The sequence below is a fragment of the Mirounga angustirostris genome, unplaced genomic scaffold, assembly GCF_029215605.1.
Source record: "Mirounga angustirostris isolate CCGP_5_RB_7025 unplaced genomic scaffold, mMirAng1.0.hap1 SCAF_7, whole genome shotgun sequence".
NCBI lineage: Eukaryota > Metazoa > Chordata > Mammalia > Carnivora > Phocidae > Mirounga > Mirounga angustirostris.
The window spans coordinates 55,678,532-55,698,474 of record NW_026991715.1 but is presented as its reverse complement, the minus strand read 5'-3'; the positions used below and the strand labels follow the sequence as shown (position 1 = coordinate 55,698,474).

Below are 19,943 nucleotides of genomic sequence, written 5' to 3'. Positions count from 1 at the left end.
AGGGTCAGGAGGGCGGGGCGATGGGAGAGGAGGAGACGTGATCCGAGGGCTAGACGGGTGTTGCCCTAGTGACCCAGAAGGGTCTACTGAAGTGACCCAGTCTCTGTAGTACTCAGGCGATAAAGACCGAGCAGCGGCGGTTAAAAAAACCTGGAAGGCTTCTAGGCTGCAGTGACGCGGAACGTTTTTTTGGCCAGAAACCGAAAGAAGAAATCGGAAGTGACGTCGCGGTCAAAACAAGCCGGGGTTTGGGGGCCTGCAGTGAATCTGTGGCCGCAGATGGAAAGGCCCGACTCGCTGTCGGCTGTCGAAGGTAGTCGCGAGGCCCTGCGCTCGCATCCAGTCGGCCTCGGCCCCTGTCCCCCTGACCCTCCCGCCGTGGGTGAACCAGAGTTTCCGCCCGCGGTATCTGAGCTGTGCTGGGACTTTTCCGGCAGAGCTGGCGGGTGGCGACCGAGCGGACTTCCCTTCCTACAAGTGTCCCCTCCAGCGGGCTTCTGTCCTGGGACGCTGGGACACCTGTCGCCTGTGAGGCATCATTCATTTTCATAGCACCTTCCTTTCCTTGTAGGACAATTTCAGAATTAGGAAGAACCAGGGGGCTCCTGTTACTAGGATTCACTGCGGAGTAGCACAGTTGCCCAGTGTGTCTCTGTCTTCATCCCTGGGCTCTGACCGATCGAGGTGATCCTAGCTATCCTTGGCCATACCCCTTTTTCTTACCGCCTCCTACTCTCGATCATGTTTCCCCTCTTCTCCTAGTCTTCAGAATCTTAGCTTAACCAGTCAACTTGGCTCATCTCTTCTAGAGTAGTGGCAAGACAGCGTTCTGTTTTCACTCCCTCTTCTCCCAGGTTCTCCTCTCAAAGACCTGTAATTCCGTCTATAAACTCTGATTTATGACATGGAAGATGTTTAGAGCTAGAAAGAGTATTAGAGATGTCTATTTCAACCATCTACATTGTATAGATTAATAAAAATGAGTCTCAGAAAACGTATGTGATTTTTCTGTCCAGGGTTGCACAGCTAGTTAGTAGTGATGTTGAAAATGTAAAGGCAAATCTAATTAGCAAGCCTTTGTTGGGCATCTTGCAGGATCATTTCAGTATAGAAAAGAATTTAAAACAATGTTAAAGTTCAGATCAGAAAACATTTCTGGAACACCTGATAGGATCAGGTTCTGCTTTGTGTGCAAAGATAGTAAGAGTGGTCTCCATCCTAGAGAAGTTTTCAATGTCTTTGGAGTTTAAGTGGAAACTTTCAAGAGAATGATAAATACTAGAAATGGAAATAAATGCAGTGTGCTAAGAGAGCTCAGGGGATTGCATTTAGGCCAGCTCTGGATAGGAGTCTGTGGGAGATGGTTCTTCCCTCAGGAAACACAGTTCTTATCTTCCAATACATTTTTTAAAATTTTATTTTATTAAGTTATGTTAATCACCATACATTACATCATTAGTTTTTGATGTAGTGTTCCATGATTCATTGTTTACCTAGAACACCCAGTGCTCCATTCAATACGTGCCCTCCTTAATACCCATCACCAGGCTAACCCATCCCCCTACGCCCCTCTCTAGAACCCTCAGTTTCTTTCTCAGAGTCCATAGTCTCTCATGATTCGTCTCCCCCTCCTATTTCCCACCCTCCATTTTTCCCTTCTTCCAATACATTTTTAAGGCCCTCTGCATTGAGCTTCCGTCTCCATTTGAATCACAACTCATTTTCTGTTCTGGTTTCCTTCTTTCCTTTTGCTAAAGTATATTGACTTTGTTACCTGTTACTTTCTTTTTATTATTATTATTACGATTTGTTATTTCTTCACCTCTTGTCCCTTGGAAGTTTGGATTAGTTTAGTGCTGCTTATTTTAGTGGTCAAGGTGATCTATCCAAATAGCTGGATAGGTCCTTCATAATGTATAAGCTCCCTTTTTCTTTTCGCTGCATAGGAAATAACAGGTAACTACCCTCACTACTCAAAGGATTGTTATAAGGACCAGTCTTGGAAAATGTTTTAAAACTGAAAATAGTAGTTATCTGTAAATGTATGGTTTTCCAGCCCCTGTTCCACTGTGATCATAATGCATTTTTCTTTTTAAATTCCAATGTTAAAACACCCTGCATCCTCTCAAAATTTCTAAGAGGCAGTAAACCCTAACATGAAAAGATTAACTAGATGTTTTAATTTTCTTCCCCCTGTCTCAGGGATTATATGCATCGGGCATTTATAATCTTGGAGTTCTTCATTTTTTTAGAAACAATTTTAGATACAATAATGGAATTCTCTTGAAATTATATTAAGGTTCATAGGGAAGTGCCAGTGATTACTAAAAACTCAATTTAAAACAATAGTAAATGATTCCATAACAGGTGTGCTTATAATCTATGCTTTGAGAGTTTGCATTTATTGAATTCATGTCTTGATTATCTATATTTGAAAAAAATCAGTTCTTATTTATATTTAATTCTTATTTCTTTTTTTTTTTTTAAGATTTTATTTATTCATTTGAGACAGAGAGAATGAGAGAGAGAGAGAGCACATGAGAGGGGGGAGGGTCAGAGGCAGAAGCAGGCTCCCTGCCGAGCAGGGAGCCCGATGCGGGACTCGATCCCGGGACTCCAGGATCATGACCTGAGCCGAAGGCAGTCGCTTAACCAACTGAGCCACCCAGGCGCCCTAATTCTTATTTCTTAATACTTATTACAAAAATTGAGATCTAGAAATTATAGTTGGATCCTGATGCCCTAGAGATGATAAGGCAGAGGAAGCCAGTCTATAATCTATAGTTTGTGTAGTAACAGTTTTCATAAAAACCTATATTAAGTTACTAACATTTGAGCCGAACAAAAACTGATAAATAAGTATATCTTCAGTTCATCATAACCAAAACTTTGTAAAGCCTTTGACTATCCAAGAATCACAGGTGTTGTAGATGCTAATAGACATGGGTACAACATGAGTCCTATCTTAAATTCAAACTGAGAGCCACTTACAAACATAGCATGTTAAAAGATGAACTACAGGTAAGAGTTTAAAGTTTTCACATGAAAGGGTTTTTTTTTAATGTTTTAGCCATTTTAATTTATGAAATGCAGTCTTGGCACTTTAACATTAGAAGGTGGTTTAAAGAATCTAGCAGTCAATGAAAGGATCATTCACTTGAACTATTAAAACAACAAATGTCAAATTTTTGAGAAAAAGATGATATTAGGAATTTTTTTTACCATGTTTTGTCCCAATAGGAATTAGCTTCTTTCCATCTTGATGAAGTGCCTCCAAGTCCTCTGTGGGCTTCTGCTGTAGCAGGAATTTTGGGTAGTTCTGGAGGCTGGGAAGTCTAAGATCAAGGTGCCAGCATGGTTGTTTTCTGGTGAGGGCTCTCTTCCTGATTCACAGCTGCCATCTTCTTGGTCTATTCTAACTTGGTGAAAGAGCATGAAAGTTTATTTTCATTGTTACCTTGATCTTCTGTTCATTTGGCAATGTCCAGGAATAGGAAAGGGGAGAAAAGAGTAAAATTTGTTGAAACCTAGTGATGAAGGTGAGAATGTTACTATATTTCATTTGTTCTTTACCAAGATCCTGTGAGGTTAATGATGACACCTCCATTTTACAGGTGAGATTGAGGCTTAGAGAGGTTGAGTAATGTACAGGTTCACACAGCTAATAAGTGGCGAAGCTTGGATTCATACCCAGGTATCTGCCTCTGAACATTGTATGCCTACTATTGTGTGTAGGTGCTTACAAGAGCACTTTTTGCTTATTTTGTGTACTTTAGCTATGTTGATACGATATTTTTAACTTTTGTTTTCCAGATTTTTCAATATCTGAATTCCAGGAGCACAGTGGATACCACTCCTATAAAACAAAGAGGAAATCATGAAGGAATGTTTTAATTATTGAAACTACAGTTGAAATCATGGCTACATCAGCAAATCTGGATATTGGAGCTCAGCTGATAGTGGAAGAGTGTCCCAACAGTTACAGTCTAACTGGCATGCCAGACATTAAAATAGAACATCAGCTGGACTCGAATGCAGAAGAAGGATCAGCTCAGGGTGTTGCCATGGGAATGAAATTCATATTACCTAACCGATTTGATATGAACGTGTGTTCTCGATTTGTGAAGTCCTTAAATGAAGAGGATAGTAAAAATATTCAAGATCAGGTTAACTCTGACCTGGAAGTGGCATCTGTCCTATTTAAAGGTTGAAAGTTATGGTATAAATATCTGCATTTGTTTTCATTTATTTCATTTTGTTTGTTTGTTTGTTTTCCTTTCTGATCATGAGATTTTGAATTTGGAAGTCATATTTTAATATGATTTGGAAGAGAGAGTTTGGAAGTCATATTTTAATATGATTTTCTAGAATCTCACCAAAACCAAAATTAAATAATTTCATGTTATTTGATATCTATAAGTATCTGTTGATTTTTTTAAAAATTTTCTTGCTTGACCTTTGTTTATTTACAAATTAAAGTTTCTTATTGTACCCTTTATTTATTTATTTTAAAGATCTTGGTTATTTGACAGAGAGAGACACAGTGAGAGAGGGAACATAAGCAGGGGAAGTGGGAGAGGGAGAAGCAGGCCTCCTGCTGAGCAGGGAGCCCGACGCGGGGCTCAATCCTGGGGCCCTGGGATCATTACCTGAGCCAAAGGCAGATGCTCAATGACTGAGCCACCCAGGCGCCCCTTATTGTACCCTTTAAAATGATAGGAGAAAAAAATTATTTATGCCTTTTAAGAAATGAATTACCTTACTATTCCCTATTCCATGAATATTTGATTGATATCAGCTCCATGCTTTAATTCAGTGAAGTTTGTCATCATATTGTAGACTTACTTTCACAACAATCTGTTGAATAAAAAAACTAATCTCAGAATAAAATCACTCAAGATTAATACATATTTTTTTCTGGAACTTTCACTGTGATAATACAGAATTTTTATAGCAAAGAATAATATCACTTGAGAAATGGTTGAAGTTATACCTCATGTATTTCTTTTTTATTGTAAACATTGACATAGAACTTTGAAATGCTTTGTCATTAAAATGTTAGTTTAATGTGTTTAAATTTATTTTACTTAGCTGAATGCAATATCCATACATCTCCTTCTCCGGGAATTCAAGTAAGACATGTCTACACTCCCTCTACAACAAAGCACTTCTCACCCATAAAACAGTCAACTACTTTGACCAACAAACACAGAGGAAATGAGGTCTCAACCACACCTCTATTAGCAAATTGTAAGTATATCCCACTGATTTATTGAAATATTCTTATTAGTAATATAATGCTTTCAAGAATTTGGCTTTGAAATGCATATTCTATTTTGGAAAGCTTAAGTGATATCTTGATAGTTTTAGTAATTTAAAATTTTTTTCACACTATTACTGCATAATCAAATATTTCATGTTTTGTTAAGAACAAATACAGATTTTTTTAAAAAGATTTTACTTGGGGCGCCTGGGTGGCTCAGTCGTTAAGCGTCTGCCTTCGGCTCAGGTCATGATCCGTGGGTTCTGGGATCAAGCCCCACATCAGGCTCCCTGCTCTGCGGGAGGCCTGCTTCTCCCTCTACCACTCCCCCTGCTTGTGTTCCCTCTCTCGCAGTGTCTCTCTCTGTCAAATAAATAAGTAAAATCTTTAAAAAAAAAAAAAAAGATTTTACTTATTTATGAGAGAGAGAGAGCGCACAAGTAGGGGGAGCGGGAGAGGGAGAAGCAGACTCTCCACTGAACAGGGAGCCCAATGCGGAACTTGATCCCAGGACCCCGCCATCATGACCTGAGCTGAAGACAGACGCTTAACTGACTGAGCCACCCAGGCGCCCCAAGAACAAATACAGATTTTAATACAGACTTTATATAGATTTATACAAGTACAGGTTTATATTTGCTTATACATATACAGATTTTATACAAGTTTTCTTTTTTTTTTTTTAAGGGAGAGAGGTAGGGAGGGGAGATGCAGAGGGAGAGGGAGAGAGGGAATCTTAAGCAGGTTCCATGCGCAGCACAGAGCTGTCACAGGGCTCCATCTCAGGACCCTGAGATCATGACCTGAGCCAAAATCAAGAGTTGGACACTTAAGAGTCTGAGCCACCCAGGCGCCCCTACAGGTTTTCATTCTTAAAACCTTTATAGTCTTACTATAACAATTTATCATTCTGAACTTTGTGCAAACTAAGACATTGTGAGTGTTTTTCTGTTCTTGGAGTACAAGGCTTTACATTTTACTCATAAATTAGATCAGTGATCAGCAAGTGATTTATAGTAAAACCTGAGTGATTTCTATTGTAATTTTGAATTTGACTATAATAATATGAATATGAAATTAACTCTCTTAAAACCTTGAATCCAGGGGCGCCTGGGTGGCTCAAATGATTAAGCATCTGCCTTCGGCTCAGGTCGAAGCAGGGAGCCTGCTTCTCCCTCTCCCACTCCCCCTGCTTGTGTTCCCTCTCTCACTGTCTCTCTCTCTCTCTCTCTAGCTCTGTCTCTTAAATGAATAAATAAAATCTTAAAAAAAAAACCACCTTGAATCCATAATTTTTTAAAAATGTAGAATCATTCTAGAAGAAATAAAATATTTCTACATAAATCAGAAAACATTCTAAATACTATAGATATGTTAATGAGAGAAAACAGGTAGCAGTTTGATATTAGGAACTATATTTGAGTATATAATGTAAATGCATCTATATTCTAAAGCATGGTAAAATATATGGTTTATTGGGAACACCATATCCATCCTGATTTTGAATCACATGCTGTAACAGTTAAGCCAGGAGGAGTCCATGACTCTTACTTCGTTATTAACCATTATTGTTCTACTTATTAAATTTACATGTGTTTCATAATTGCTTTCCTTTCTATTAAGGCCACTCAGTCATATCGCTGAAGTCGAGGATCAAGTGATACTAATTTTTAAGATGAACCCTCACAGAACAGTGCCTGTTTAGTTTTGTCTTAAAGATATTGTCCTAAAAAATAAATAAATGAACAAATTGATGGATGAATGAATAAATGAATAAATTAAATAAAGATGTTCTCTTAAAAATAGTCCAACCATATTATTTTTGAGCTGAAAAGAAACACCTAGAGATCATGCAGTTCATGACCCTCATGTTATAGACAAAAACGGTTAATCATTTATTCAAGGTCACACAGCTAACTAGCCACACCTAGGTCTGCATTCAAGAATTTACTCTCGAAGTCATTTTTCCATTTACTACCTCACTCCAAAAGTTAAGAAAAACCCATGGAGTCTTGAAATAATGATATTTGGGATTTCAGAGGATTTAATTAATAAAAAGACAAAAGGTGTGTCTTTATGTGTTTTAGACCCAACATCCTTTTAAGTTTGGATATTGAGTTAGCATTTTAAAAATTAAATACCTAAGCCATTTCTTTGATTGATAAGATCATTAGCAATTTGCATTGTTAATAGTTGATCATAACAGTTTGCATATTCATTGATAACAATACTTTACAGATGTCAGAATTGCCCTAAATGTATATTAAATCTCAGCTACAGAATGCCTACTTGTAATGTTAGGATATATTTTAAGTTAAAATTTTTTAAACAATAAAATGATAGTTTTTGTTTTAGAAAAGAGAATTGCTGCACAAATATGAATGGCATGATGAAAGTGTACCCTGCAGGTAGAAAAACATGAAGCTTTTTGTGGTATCATTTCAGCTTTATCTGTTCACCAGTTGGCTGCTCAGGGAGAGATGCTCTACCTAGCTACTCGGATTGAACAAGGTAATAGCCTGTTTTTTAAACTGTACTTAAAACATATTTAATCGGATTTATTAGATTTAATACAGGAAGGTGTAAAGACAAAAAAAAAAAATAGTTGCATAATCTCACCAGGCAGATAACTCTATAGGTAGTAAAGAAAATAAAATACTACAAAGTATAAAAGTTACAGCCTCCCTTACCACCCTAACCTTTTCCCCAAAAGCAAACATTATAAATTTCTTATGTTTTCAGGAAACTCTTTTAGAAAACATTTCTGTTTATTTTTGGAGTTATGTGTGGAAATATGTATTTGCCTTTCGCTATGTAAACAAGAGGGAGCACACTGCATTGTACTTTTTTCACTAATACTTTGGAGATATTTCCAAATGAGCACATAAAGATTTATTTCTTTTTTATTTTTTTAAAGATGTTCTTCATTTTGAGAGAGAAAGAGCACAAGCAGAGGGGAGGGTCAGAGGGAAAGGGAGAAGCAGACTCCCTGCTGAGCAGGGACCCCCCCCCCAGCCCCAAGGCAGGACTCGATCCCAGGACCCTGGGGTCATGACCTGAGCCGAAGGCAGATGCTTAACTGACTGAGCCACCCAGGCGCCCCCTATTTCATTCTTTTTAATAGGTCCCTAATTTTGCACTGTATTGCTGCATACATATATGCTATGTTTTTATTTTTTAACTAGTCCCCTTGGTGATGGTTGATTCCAGTTTCTCAGTATTAAATAACATTCTTGTTGGCATTCTTTTTAAGAATACACATAGGATAAGTTCCTACAAGTTTATTTGCTGGGTCAAAAAGTATATGGAGGGGCGCCTGGGTGGCTCAGTTGGTTAAGCGACTGCCTTCGGCTCAGGTCATGATCCTGGAGTCACTGGATCGAGTCCCGCATCGGGCTCCCTGCTCGGCAGGGAGTCTGCTTCATCCTCTGACCCTATCCCCTCTCATGTGTTCTCTCTTTCTCATTCTCTCTCTCTCAAATAAATAAATAAAATCTTAAAAAAAAAAAAAAGTATATGGATTTTTCACTTTTCTATATATTGCCAGGTATTTGTCCTGTCCTCACACCAAAGTTAGAGTTTGTATTTCCCCATACCCTCAGTGACACAAGATATCAGATTTTAATCTTTGCTAATCTCATGGGTGAAAAATGGTATCTCCTACTGGGTGTGTTTAGGTTTTTTAAATTATGGTCTATTTAAGCTCTTTTGTATGTGAACTGCCTGATACATACTGATTTATATGTCCTCATCTAAATTAAAGAAATTTACTTTTTGTTGTTTATGTTGCATATTTTTTTTTCCAGTTTGTCATTTTCCTTTGATTCTCATGTTTTCAACAAAAGTTTAACATTTTGTAATGGTAAATTTATTTTTTTCCTTGTAACTTCTGAGTTTTATATCCTTCGAAAGGATTTTCTACTTCAAGATTATAAATAATGGAGGAGCACCTTTGCTTATTTTTTTTTCCAGATGCAACCACATCTTTATTTACAATCTTGTGTTCATTTTCCCTGTAGACACACTCCTGCAAACACCAAACTCTTCTGCTTGTTGTCCCTTTCCTATCACTCTATCTTCCTCCCTAATCTTTTTATTTTATTATGTTAATCACCATACATTACATCATTAGTTTTTGATGTAGTGTTCCATGATTCATTGTGTGCGTATAACACCCAGTGCTCCATGCAGAACGTGCCCTCTTTAATACCCATCACCAGGCTAACCCATTCCCCACCCCCCTCCCCTCTAGAACCCTCAGTTTGTTTCTCAGAGTCCATAGTCTCTCATGGTTCGTCTCCCCCACCAATTTCCCCCCTTCATTTCTCCCTTCCTACTATCTTCTTTTTTTTTTTTTTTTTTAACATATAATGTATTATTTGTTTCAGAGGTACAGGTCTGTGATTCATCAGTCTTACACAATTCACAGCACTCACCATAGCACATACCCTCCCCAATGTCCATTACCCAGCCACCCCATTCCTCCCACCACCCCCACTCCAGCAACCCTCAGTTTGTTTCCTGAGATTAAGAATTCCTCATATCAGTGAGATCATATGATACATGTCTTTCTCTGATTGACTTATTTCACTCAGCATAATACCCTCCAGTTCCATCCACGTCTTTGCAAATGGCAAGATTTCATTCCTTTGGATGGCTGCATAATATTCCGTTGTGTATATATACCACATCTTCTTTATCCATTCATCTGTCGATGGACATCTTGGCTCTTTCCATAGTTTGACTGTTGTACACCTTTACTTATTAATTAATTAACTTAGCTAATTAAACACGTGGGAGAAAAAGTTAATGGTACAAACTCACATAATAGGACTTCAGCAAGTAAGTCAACAGGAAGTGAGTCTCACTGAGTGGTATAATCCACCTTTTAGAATGCCAGTATTTTCATAATGATATTAATAGATGGTTGTTAAATTAGATGACAAAAATTGTTTTTCTTTTAAATAGAAAATGTTATCAATCACACAGATGAAGAAGGATTTACTCCTCTGATGTGGGCTGCAGCACACGGGCAAATAGCTGTGGTAGAGTTTCTACTTCAGAATGTAAGGAAAATGCTTCGGGAAATGTATACGTATAGTTACTTAAGTCTTGAGTAAAGATTTTCTATCTCCAGCCAACTAGATGTAATGGTAGAGGATCCAAAAAAATTTTGCACGCTTTTCATATTCTTGGGGAACTTGGATCTAGTTGGGCAAATAAGACTAAGCATACATGAAACAGCGAGAGAGAATTTCATGCCCAGCTCCCTCAGAGTGCAATGAGAACAAAAGTATGGTCAGCGCTGTAGGAGAAGCTTCACGGGGGAAGTGTAACTTAAGAGTGAAAGGATAGTTAGCATTTGAGATAGAGGGAGGAAGGAAGGCCCTCCAGACAACCCTGATAATAAAGGCATCCATGAGTAGAAGTTTACGTTATTAACCCCAGAACATTACTTGACCTAAGTACTGAACTGTAATTCTTATTGACAGAAATAACAATATTCTTGTTTACATGAATTGAAAAGTCTGTTATCTCCACTTGCCACTGCAGGGTGCTGATCCCCAGCTTTTAGGAAAAGGTCGAGAAAGTGCACTCTCATTGGCCTGTAGTAAAGGCTACACAGATATTGTCAAAATGCTGCTTGATTGTGGAGTTGATGTAAATGAGTATGATTGGGTGAGTCTATGATACTGATTTTTAAAATACTGTAATAAATTCTAGGAATTATTTAGTTTGGAGAGACAATAAATTTTACTAAACATCTGGAAAAATAATTAGCTAGTTAAACACACGGAAGAAAAAGTTAATGGTACAAACTCAGTTATTACTTCTGATTTAAATATTCTTCACAAAATATGAAAATTGCCTTAAACGACTTTTACATACCCAGTTCTTAGTAAAACGTCTCACACAAACATTATTCAACTCTTGCTCACCTTGAAAAACTAAAACCTTTTCCTTTTGCAGAATGGAGGGACACCTTTGCTTTATGCTGTACATGGAAATCATGTTAAATGTGTAAAAATGCTCTTAGGTAAGCCAAAAAAAGTGAAAATATTTGGAAAATACCATATGAGGACTTTATTTTAATTCCTTACAAGCTGGCCTCCCCTGGTATTACTCAGGAGAATCATTACCTATTACTAAATACCTTAATCCTGCAAAGCACCTGCTACCACAGAGTTGCCCATGTGATAAGCAGCTCCGTCCCGTAGTACACCTGTGCTTGGAACATTTGTCCCTGTTGCTTTCCTCTTGAAGATTGTGTCTGAATCCGTCATTGTTTTCTCTGTCCACGGTGTCTTTGTGCATAAGTTTTGTCTATAGTTGTTTATGAGTTTCAGCTGTTATCGAGGACTCCTCTTTGAGGCATCCTCCCGCTGACCCACCAAAGTGAACTCTGTGCACTTCGTGTGCTCTGTACTTTGTTAGGCCATCCTGCAAATATCCAATTTGCTGAAAATCTGTCCTGCCGTTTGCACATGAGCCAGTCACAGACAAACGTATCTACATTTTCATTTTATTTATGCAGATTTTTCTGTTTTGGTACAGAAAATGGAGCTGACCCAACCATTGAAACAGACTCTGGGTATAATTCTATGGATTTAGCGGTAGCCTTGGGCTATAGAAGTGGTAAGTATTTTAGAACTGTCAGGTTTTATTTTAGTTGGTAAAGCTCTGTAAACAGTACAGACTAGCGGACTAAACCGTTTTCATCACTTGTAGTCATAAAATATGGCATGTTATCCTAACTAGTGACAGTAACTTTTAACTGTGGGCAAAATCAACAAATTCTTACAAAGTCTGGAAATGAGTTTGTTACTATTACTTTTCACCAACCCAAATAATTTGTTGCTAGAGTGCACACCTATTTACATACAAGACTTGTTTAACATTTTTGTAGCAAATTATAAAAGTTGCCCTTTCTCTGTTCTTTAGAACACACCTTGAACGACAACAGAATCCAGTAACTTGGACAATCACTAAGTCAGTGACAGACTAAATTTAAGTGCACTAAGTATTGCATTGCAATCTTACCATCCTCAGACAATGAATATATATTATTGGGCATATATCCTCAGAATAGGAGGAATACCTTTATTTTAAGGAGAAGTTGATGTTAAATTGAATTTGATAGTTCTGTGTAAAATTCTGTGATCAACATGCGGTGGTCTTGATAACCTGTCTGTTTCAGTTCAACAGGTCATTGAATCACATTTACTGAAGCTGCTTCAGAATATCAAGGAGTAGACATAGTCGTCAGGAAGTGTTGTCTGCCCTTCCATTTACTTTTCGGCTCTTATAAATGATAGTTTTGTTTACTTAAATATTTTTACCTCAGTTGCAAAATTTACTGGTTTTAGTAAGTTTTAATATTCCTCTGAGTAATTCACTGGTTTATAATAAAATTAATGTTGATGCTTTTTTATAAATGTGTTTTACTGCATATTTAAAATTATAAATTAATGTTTTGTGGCATGTAAATTTTTATGGTACAGATAGTTATCTGTCTTTGTATCAAGTGCTGTAATTTAACATTTTCAAAAATTGTTCTACCCTGTTCGTCTTCACTCTTGTATTAACTCATTGACTTCACACAGGTTTGCTATAAATCTAAAGGAAAAAAATTTGTTATTGTTGAATTTAAAAATGCACAGTGTGATTGTTTACAAAATGATGTTATAAATAAATAAAGTACTTTTGCTGTTAGTTTGCATGGTAGTTTTTTAAAAAATTTATATGATTATTAATGGATTATTTTAGGATTTTTAGTTTAGCCTTCTGTCCTGCCAGGACACTCCGTTAGATCAAACAATATAATTGGAATAAATTGAATGTAAGTCAATCAACAAAGACTTAATTATCATTTTTAGAAGTATATTTAGAATATTTTTCTCTTGTAAATAAGTTTTTCAGTAGGAAACATTAGTCCTTCAATAAAAGTCAGATGTTCTTTAATTCCACAAAAGGAGCACCATAAACACTTGTGTTCGTATTACAAGGTAACAAAATCCAACGATCCATTTGGGCACATCAGTGTGAGTATTGCTTACCTGTGCTCTCCACAACTGAAGAGCAACTCAATGACTTAATGCTGGAATGGAGTCTAAAATAACCACCTAACTCCTACTCTGATTCTTAGATCAACAGATCTCAGAGAATATCTTAAAGAAAATTCCCCTTTCCAATTCTGTCATCTTTTAGCCTCAGGAACCCTGGTAACATTCCTCAGAAAAGTCCCTTAAGAAGTAGACACAAGTTAATTGGAACAATAGGAATGATCCTTAAGGAGCAGTTATAAAATTCCTCTCTTAAAAATCAAATATCTTGCGTGCCTGGGTGGCTCAGTCGTTAAGCATCTGCCTTCGGCTCAGGTCATGGTCCCAGGGTCCTGGGATCGAGCCCCACATTGGGCTCCCTGCTCAGCAGGGATCCTGCTTCTCCCTCTCCCACTCCCCCTGCTTGTGTTCCCTCTCTAGCTGTGTCTCTCTCTGTTGAATAAAATCTTAAAAAAAAAAAAAAATCAAATACCTTTGGGGCGCCTGAGTGGCTCAGTCAGTTAAGTGTCCAACTGTTGGTTTCGGCTCAGGCCATGATCTCGGGTCATGGGTTCAAGCCCGAAGGGGGGTTCTGTGCTGAGCACAGAGTCGGCTTCAGATTCTCTCTCCCTCTCCCTCCCCCTCTCCCTCCCCCTGTGCTCCTCCCACCTTCTGCTCCTCTCCCTCTCTGCTCTTCCCCTCCCCTGCTCCCTCCTGTGGGCTCTCTCTCTAAAATAAATAAAATATCTAAAAAAAAAAAAAAAAGTTTACCACCTCTCTCTTTGTAGTGGATACTATTGATAAAATGCAAAATGGTAACAATAACTTTTAACATTTTTTTAATGCTTAGAAATTTTTAGGGGCACCTGGGTGGCTCAGTCAGTTAAGTGTCTGCCTTCAGCTCAGGTCATGATCCCAGGGTCCTGAGATCAAGCCCCACATCAGGCTCCCTGCTAAGCAGGGAGTCTGCTTCTCCCTCTCTCTCTCTCCCTCTGCCCCTTCCCCCGCTCATGTGCTCTCACTCTCAAAATAAAATCTTAAAAAAAATTTTTTTAATAATATATGTATATTGGTTTTAAAATAAAGGATAAAAAGATAATAAAAGATAACACCGAAGATATAAGAAAGGACCATAACATGATTGAAGCCTTTTAGACATGCATTTCGACAGAAAATACAATAATTTATTTATTTATTTATTTATTAAGATTTTATTTATTTATTTGACAGAGAGAGACACAGCGAGAGCAGGAACACAAGCAGGGGGAGTGGGAGAGGGAGAAGCAGGCTTCCTGCCGAGCAGGAAGCCCGATGTGGGACTCGATCCCAGGACCCTGGGATCATGACCTGAGCCGAAGGCAGATGCTTAACGACTGAGCCACCCAGGCGCCCTACAATCATTTATTAAAAGGCAATACAATCATTCTCTTTGTGCAACACAAAGAGAACTGTGTAAATATTCTTAGGTTCAAATAAACTTCAAAGAATTATTTTGTTTTTTGTATAGGTTTTCCTCTTAAGACAAGTAAAGCCTTTTGGAGTGAGACAGAATCCCCAGTACCTAGGCATTTAAAAAACTGTTATGTTTATCTTTTCTGAATAAGATAGCCTATGTGATGCTGGCTGTGTGCACAGGAACAAAATTCACCTGCAGGACCGTGTCAGTGACTCAGGTCAGGAAACTTGATTATTGGTGATTTTAAGCTCTATGGAATTGAAATTACAATTGGATACACAATTATTACATTCACAATAGACTGCCCCAGACTCACTGCTTGCTGAGTTCTCCACGTGAAAAGAAGTGTAGATCACTTTATGATCCCTTTGCCCCATGTTTTATTTTTTTATTTGTAAATTCAGTGAAATTTGCTCTCCATTCAGACATATATTTTCAATGATTTTATTTATTTATTTGACAGAGAGGGAGTACGCACAAGCAGGGTGGGCGGCAGAAGGAGAGGGAGAAGCAGGCTCCCCGCTGAGCAGGGAGCCCAACTCGGGGCTCCATCCCAGGACCCTGGGATCATGACCTGAGCTGAAGGCAGACTCAACTGACTGAACCACCCAGGCACCCCTCCATTCAGAAATATTTACTCATGTTACTTTATGGGCCTGGAAACCATCTTAAAATTTTAGATGTTTCCATTATGTTCCCTATTCACATCCACTGAGCATAGTCAGACATATTACATATCTCAGAATCAATTCATGGAAAGTGTCATAAATTCCTTGCTGGTGCTCAGTTAGTCTTCTGTTCACTGTCTCTTCTCCAAAAGATTAAATATTTGAAATAAGAAATTTCCCCTAACAGTCATTCAATCACACACATTTCAACACACATTTATTGAGCCCATACTCTATGCTAGATTTGGGCTGGACCCAGGGGGTGCAGTGGAGGATACCCACAGGGACCTGATTCCGTGCCCTGCCCTACAGACCTCATATAGAATCTGCCTCCCAGCAAGTTTGGTTTTGTTCAGAATTATCTCCAGTTGTCCCATACATCCTGAGGACAAGTTAAAAATGTCATGTATTAACTGAGGCATGTTCAAGGCTCTAAAATGCCTATTACTGGGGTTATCATATGCTGATTGTTCTGCTGTGTCCCAACTTTAGTCCTCCTTGACTAATTGACACAACAGAAACCTCTATGTCCTGAGAGGAAAGAGAGGGAGAGGATCTGAGGGTCATGGAGGTTCCCCTCAAAGGGCAATTAATTAGTTCTCAAGCTGGGATGCACAATGGGATCATCTGGAGGGCGTTAGAAAATGCTGAAGCTAGAGTCTCACCCCCAGAAAATCTGATTTATTAGTCCGGGATGCCAAATGGGGATGGGCAATAGCTTCCTGGGTGATTCTAATGCATAGCCAAGGCTGACAACCATTGCTGTAGCTGATGGGACCAGTGTATTCCAAACCACATTCTAGCATTTGCCTTTCACATTGCCGTCCTGTCCACAGAATAACGTAATGAAAGAACCTGGCTTATCCTTTCTCTCTGGCCTGTTGGTACCTGCTATGGTTCTTTTGTAAAGGTAAACACATTCCCCTTTAAGTCTCTGTGACAAAGAATTTCAAAACACTAATCTTACCTTTTGTGAATAATTCACCTTTCATCATTCAATGAGCTGTTAGTTGTGACTGAACATCCTTTATTAACCTGTGTTTCTGAAAGACAGAGCCCACTTCTGATGCCATACAATTGTTTACTTATTTTGCTTACCTTTCAGATAAAAAGGAGCCCTGAACATCCAGGAGAGTAGTTCATACCAACAAATGCCAAACAGCTTGTCTTGTTATTCCTTTGTTCTAGGATTTCCTTTGGAACACAGGCATTGACTGAGCATGGGCCCCCCAGAACTGATGCTAGCTTACTGGGTTCATCCACAAAGCCAGGTAACCCCCCTCCTCCATGACTGTCTGTTACGAAAATTTTTCTCTCCTCTGAATTGGCTGCCCTGATGAAGAGCCCATTTGAGCCAGAGTTTGGCCTTACTGCTTTCTTCACAGATAAACCACTCTCTTTGTGCCATTCTAGAGTCTTCTTTAAATATTTATTTATTTATTTATTTATTTATTTATTTATTTGAGAGAGATCATAGAGGGAGAGGGAGAAGCACACTCCCCGCGGAGCAGGGAGCCCGATGCAGGGCTCGATCCCAGGACCCTGGGGTCATGACCCGAGCCGAAGGCAGACGCTTAACCGACTGAGCCACCCAGGCGCCCCTAGATTCGTCTTAAAAGATAATGTTGCCTTCCCTGTATTGATGAGATGTTACAGGGCCCTCCCCAAGAAAGCACTGTGTACTGTGTGGTCAGCTTTCACATCGCCTTCTCCTGGGGGAGAAAATCAGATATATCCACCACTGTTGTCTCATGAGAAAGAGCACAGCACAGATGTCAAGGTTTGTATCAGGTGCTGAGTCATGGCCACTGCACCTTGGTGGTCTCGTCAGGGAGAGAATGCGGTACAAATGAACTAAGCTCGAAGCAATGTGAGGTAATAGATAACAAAAGTTGATGGCAAATAGTTAATTTGGGAAAGAAAATTATTTCTGTGGCTTCAGGAAGCCAAAATCAGAATCCTCAGTACCTAGGCATTTAAAAAACTGTTACGTTTATCTTTTCTGAATATAAAAGTAATGTATACTTCTTGTATCTGTTAGTATGCTTTCAGCTATAAAATAAAACCCACTTGAGCTTAAACAAAGAAGTAAATGTATTTGCTTACATAGGAGGAAATCCAGAGTTCAGGGGACTTCAAGGTTGGTTGATGTAGCAGATCAATGTCAAGTAAGACTTGGTTACTTCAGTTTGCATTCTGCTGGGAACAGTTCAGTACCATCTTAAGTCCACTTTCCCTCGGGGCCACGGTGTGGTTACTAATAAAACAGGGGCCACGTGTTTCTCCATTTCTGTCTAGAGCTGCTCCTCTAGTCTCATTTACTACATTGGGGTACATGCTCATTCCTGAACCAGTTACAGAGACTAAGACTAACCTAGCATCTACCAGTCATACCCAGTCAACTGAGGGCCAGCAACTTCTGTGGTGCTTGGGCCTAGTGGGGAGAAACACCAGCATTCTGTGAAGAAGGGGAAAAAAGGGAACAAGTATAACACATATGAAATTCACTTTGGAGAGTCCTGACCAGGAACCTTAAGTCGGTAAGCAAAAGAAGATAAAATGGACTAATAAAAAAATGCTTGATTGATTTGAAAGAAGGCAGGATAGAAGACAATGGGAACAAAGACTAGATGAGACAAATAGAAAACAAATAGCAAGATGGTAAACTTAGGGGCACCTGGGTGGCTCAGTTGTTAAGTGTCTGCCTTTGGCTCAGGTCCTGATCCCAGGGTCCTGGGATGGAGCCCTGCATCGGGCTCCCTGCTCAGCGGGAAGCCTGCTTCTCCCTCTCCCACTCCCCCTGCTTGTGGTCCCTCTCTCGTTGTCTCTCTCTCTCTCTCTGTCAAATAAATAAAATCTTTTTTAAAAAAAAGATGGTAAACTTAAATTCGACATTAAATGTACAAGGACAAAGCATTCCAATTAAAAGACAAAGGTTGAGAGACTGGACTAAGGAAACCAAGAAAGAATCTCCTATTGCTATTTTAAAGAAAAAATTTATTGTTTTATTTTATTTATTTATTTATTTTTAAAGAGGGAGAGAGAAGGGTGGGGAAGGGCAGAGGGAGAGAGAGAGAGAGAAGTTTAAGCAACCTCCACACCCAAAGCAGAGCCCAATGTGGGGCTCGATCTCACAACCCTGAGATCATGACCTGAACCAAAATCAAGAGTCAGAGCTTAACCGATTGAGCCACCCATGCGCCCCAAGAAACAAACTTCAAATATAAGGATGCAAATAGATTGAGAGTAGAAAGATGGGAAACGATACCATAAACATGAACCAAATGATGTTGGTGTGGCCACATTAATATTGGCATGCAGAGGGGAGCCTGGGTGGTTCAGTCGGTTAAGTGTCTGCCTTCATCTCAGGTCATGATCTCTGGGTCCTGGGATCGAGCCCTGTGTTGGGCTCCCTGCTCAGCGGGGTCCTGCTTCTTCCTCTCCTCCTGGCTTGTGCTATCTCTTGCTATCTCTGTCTCTCTCGCTCTCAAATAAATAAATAAAATAAAATAAAAAATATTGGCATGCAGAACTGCAGGTGCCTAAAATAGCCAAAACTTGAAAAAGAACAGTTAGAAGAGTACAACAGCCAGATAGCAAGACTTACCATATAAAGCTACAGCAGTTAATACAGGTGTTGACAAAACAAATAAACCAGTGGAACAGAATAGGGGCTAGAGACAGATCTGTGCCTGTATGTCAACTAATTTTTAAAAAGTTACCACCGCAATTCAGTGGAGAGACAATGTTTTTTTCAACACAGCTTTGTAATCTCTAAAAACTTTGTATGCTGCTGGGTAGTCATGGATAACTGTATTCACATGGAGCTTTGTAACTTAATATAATCTGCCATCCTTCTTTCTTAAAAATGACAGTCTTAGAACTCCCTCTTTTTCTCTGTTGTGCATAAAGGTAAGTAAATAAGATGACTAATTGACTCATGTTAAAATAAAGTGTTCCAGTTTCTTTCAGAAGTTGATTTGTCATTTGGATTCTGGCTTTTGGCTTTATGGTAATTTTTTCACAGCATGTATATTTTATTTTTGTGTAGTTAAGTTCAGCAATACCTTTGTGCTCCCAAAACAATATCTCAAAATTTTTTTTAAGATTTTATTTACTTAGTTGAGATAGAGAGCACAAGCAGGGGGAAGGGCAGAGGGAGAGGGAGAAGCAGACTCCCCCCTTAGCAGGCAGCCCAACTCAAAGCGGGGCTCAATCCCAGGACCCTGAGATCATGACCTGAGCCGAAGAAGCTGCTTAACTGACTGAGCCACCCAGGCACCCCTCAAATCGCCTCCCTTTAGAGAAGCAGAAAGTTCAGGTGCTTTCTTTCCTGGCCTCCACTTGCCAGCCTTCCTCCTCCCAGCCTCCCTGGCAGCTAGAATGCAAGTATGTGATGGAGGTTTAACCAAGCAGATGCTCCCACCCCAGACTTTGGACTGGGTAGCTACTGACTGAAAGCATTAAGAGCAGTGATGTCCACAAGAGTGACAGCACTGGCCACAACAATATCC

General features: G+C 39.1%; 1 protein-coding gene across 4 annotated transcripts; it reads left to right on the top strand.

Annotated features, from left to right (window-relative positions):
- Positions 1-21: 21 nt before the first annotated feature.
- Positions 22-12,976, top strand: ANKRA2 (ankyrin repeat family A member 2). 4 transcript variants are annotated; one of them, XM_045896335.2, is made up of 9 exons: positions 22-313; positions 3,814-4,206; positions 5,092-5,250; positions 7,709-7,774; positions 10,232-10,329; positions 10,817-10,942; positions 11,234-11,300; positions 11,819-11,899; positions 12,462-12,976. In XM_045896335.2, exons 2-9 carry the CDS (start codon positions 3,918-3,920, stop codon positions 12,515-12,517), a joined length of 942 nt encoding a protein of 313 aa, XP_045752291.1. In that variant the 5' UTR covers positions 22-313; positions 3,814-3,917; the 3' UTR covers positions 12,518-12,976. The 4 variants fall into 4 exon arrangements, with proteins under 4 accessions (XP_045752291.1, XP_045752298.1, XP_045752308.1 ...); XM_045896342.2 differs by having other exon boundaries at positions 22-528; XM_064596230.1 differs by lacking the exon at positions 22-313 and adding an exon at positions 3,186-3,694.
- Positions 12,977-19,943: the final 6,967 nt, after the last annotated feature.

Bases quoted from the DNA above. Each gene is read 5' to 3' on its own strand.
- ANKRA2 (XM_045896335.2), top strand. From the start codon at position 3,918: ATGGCTACATCAGCAAATCTGGATATTGGAGCTCAGCTGATAGTGGAA. The intron at 10,943-11,233 runs GTGAGTCTATGA...TTCCTTTTGCAG, and splicing joins ATGTAAATGAGTATGATTGG to AATGGAGGGACACCTTTGCT. The intron at 11,900-12,461 runs GTAAGTATTTTA...TGTCTGTTTCAG, and splicing joins AGCCTTGGGCTATAGAAGTG to TTCAACAGGTCATTGAATCA.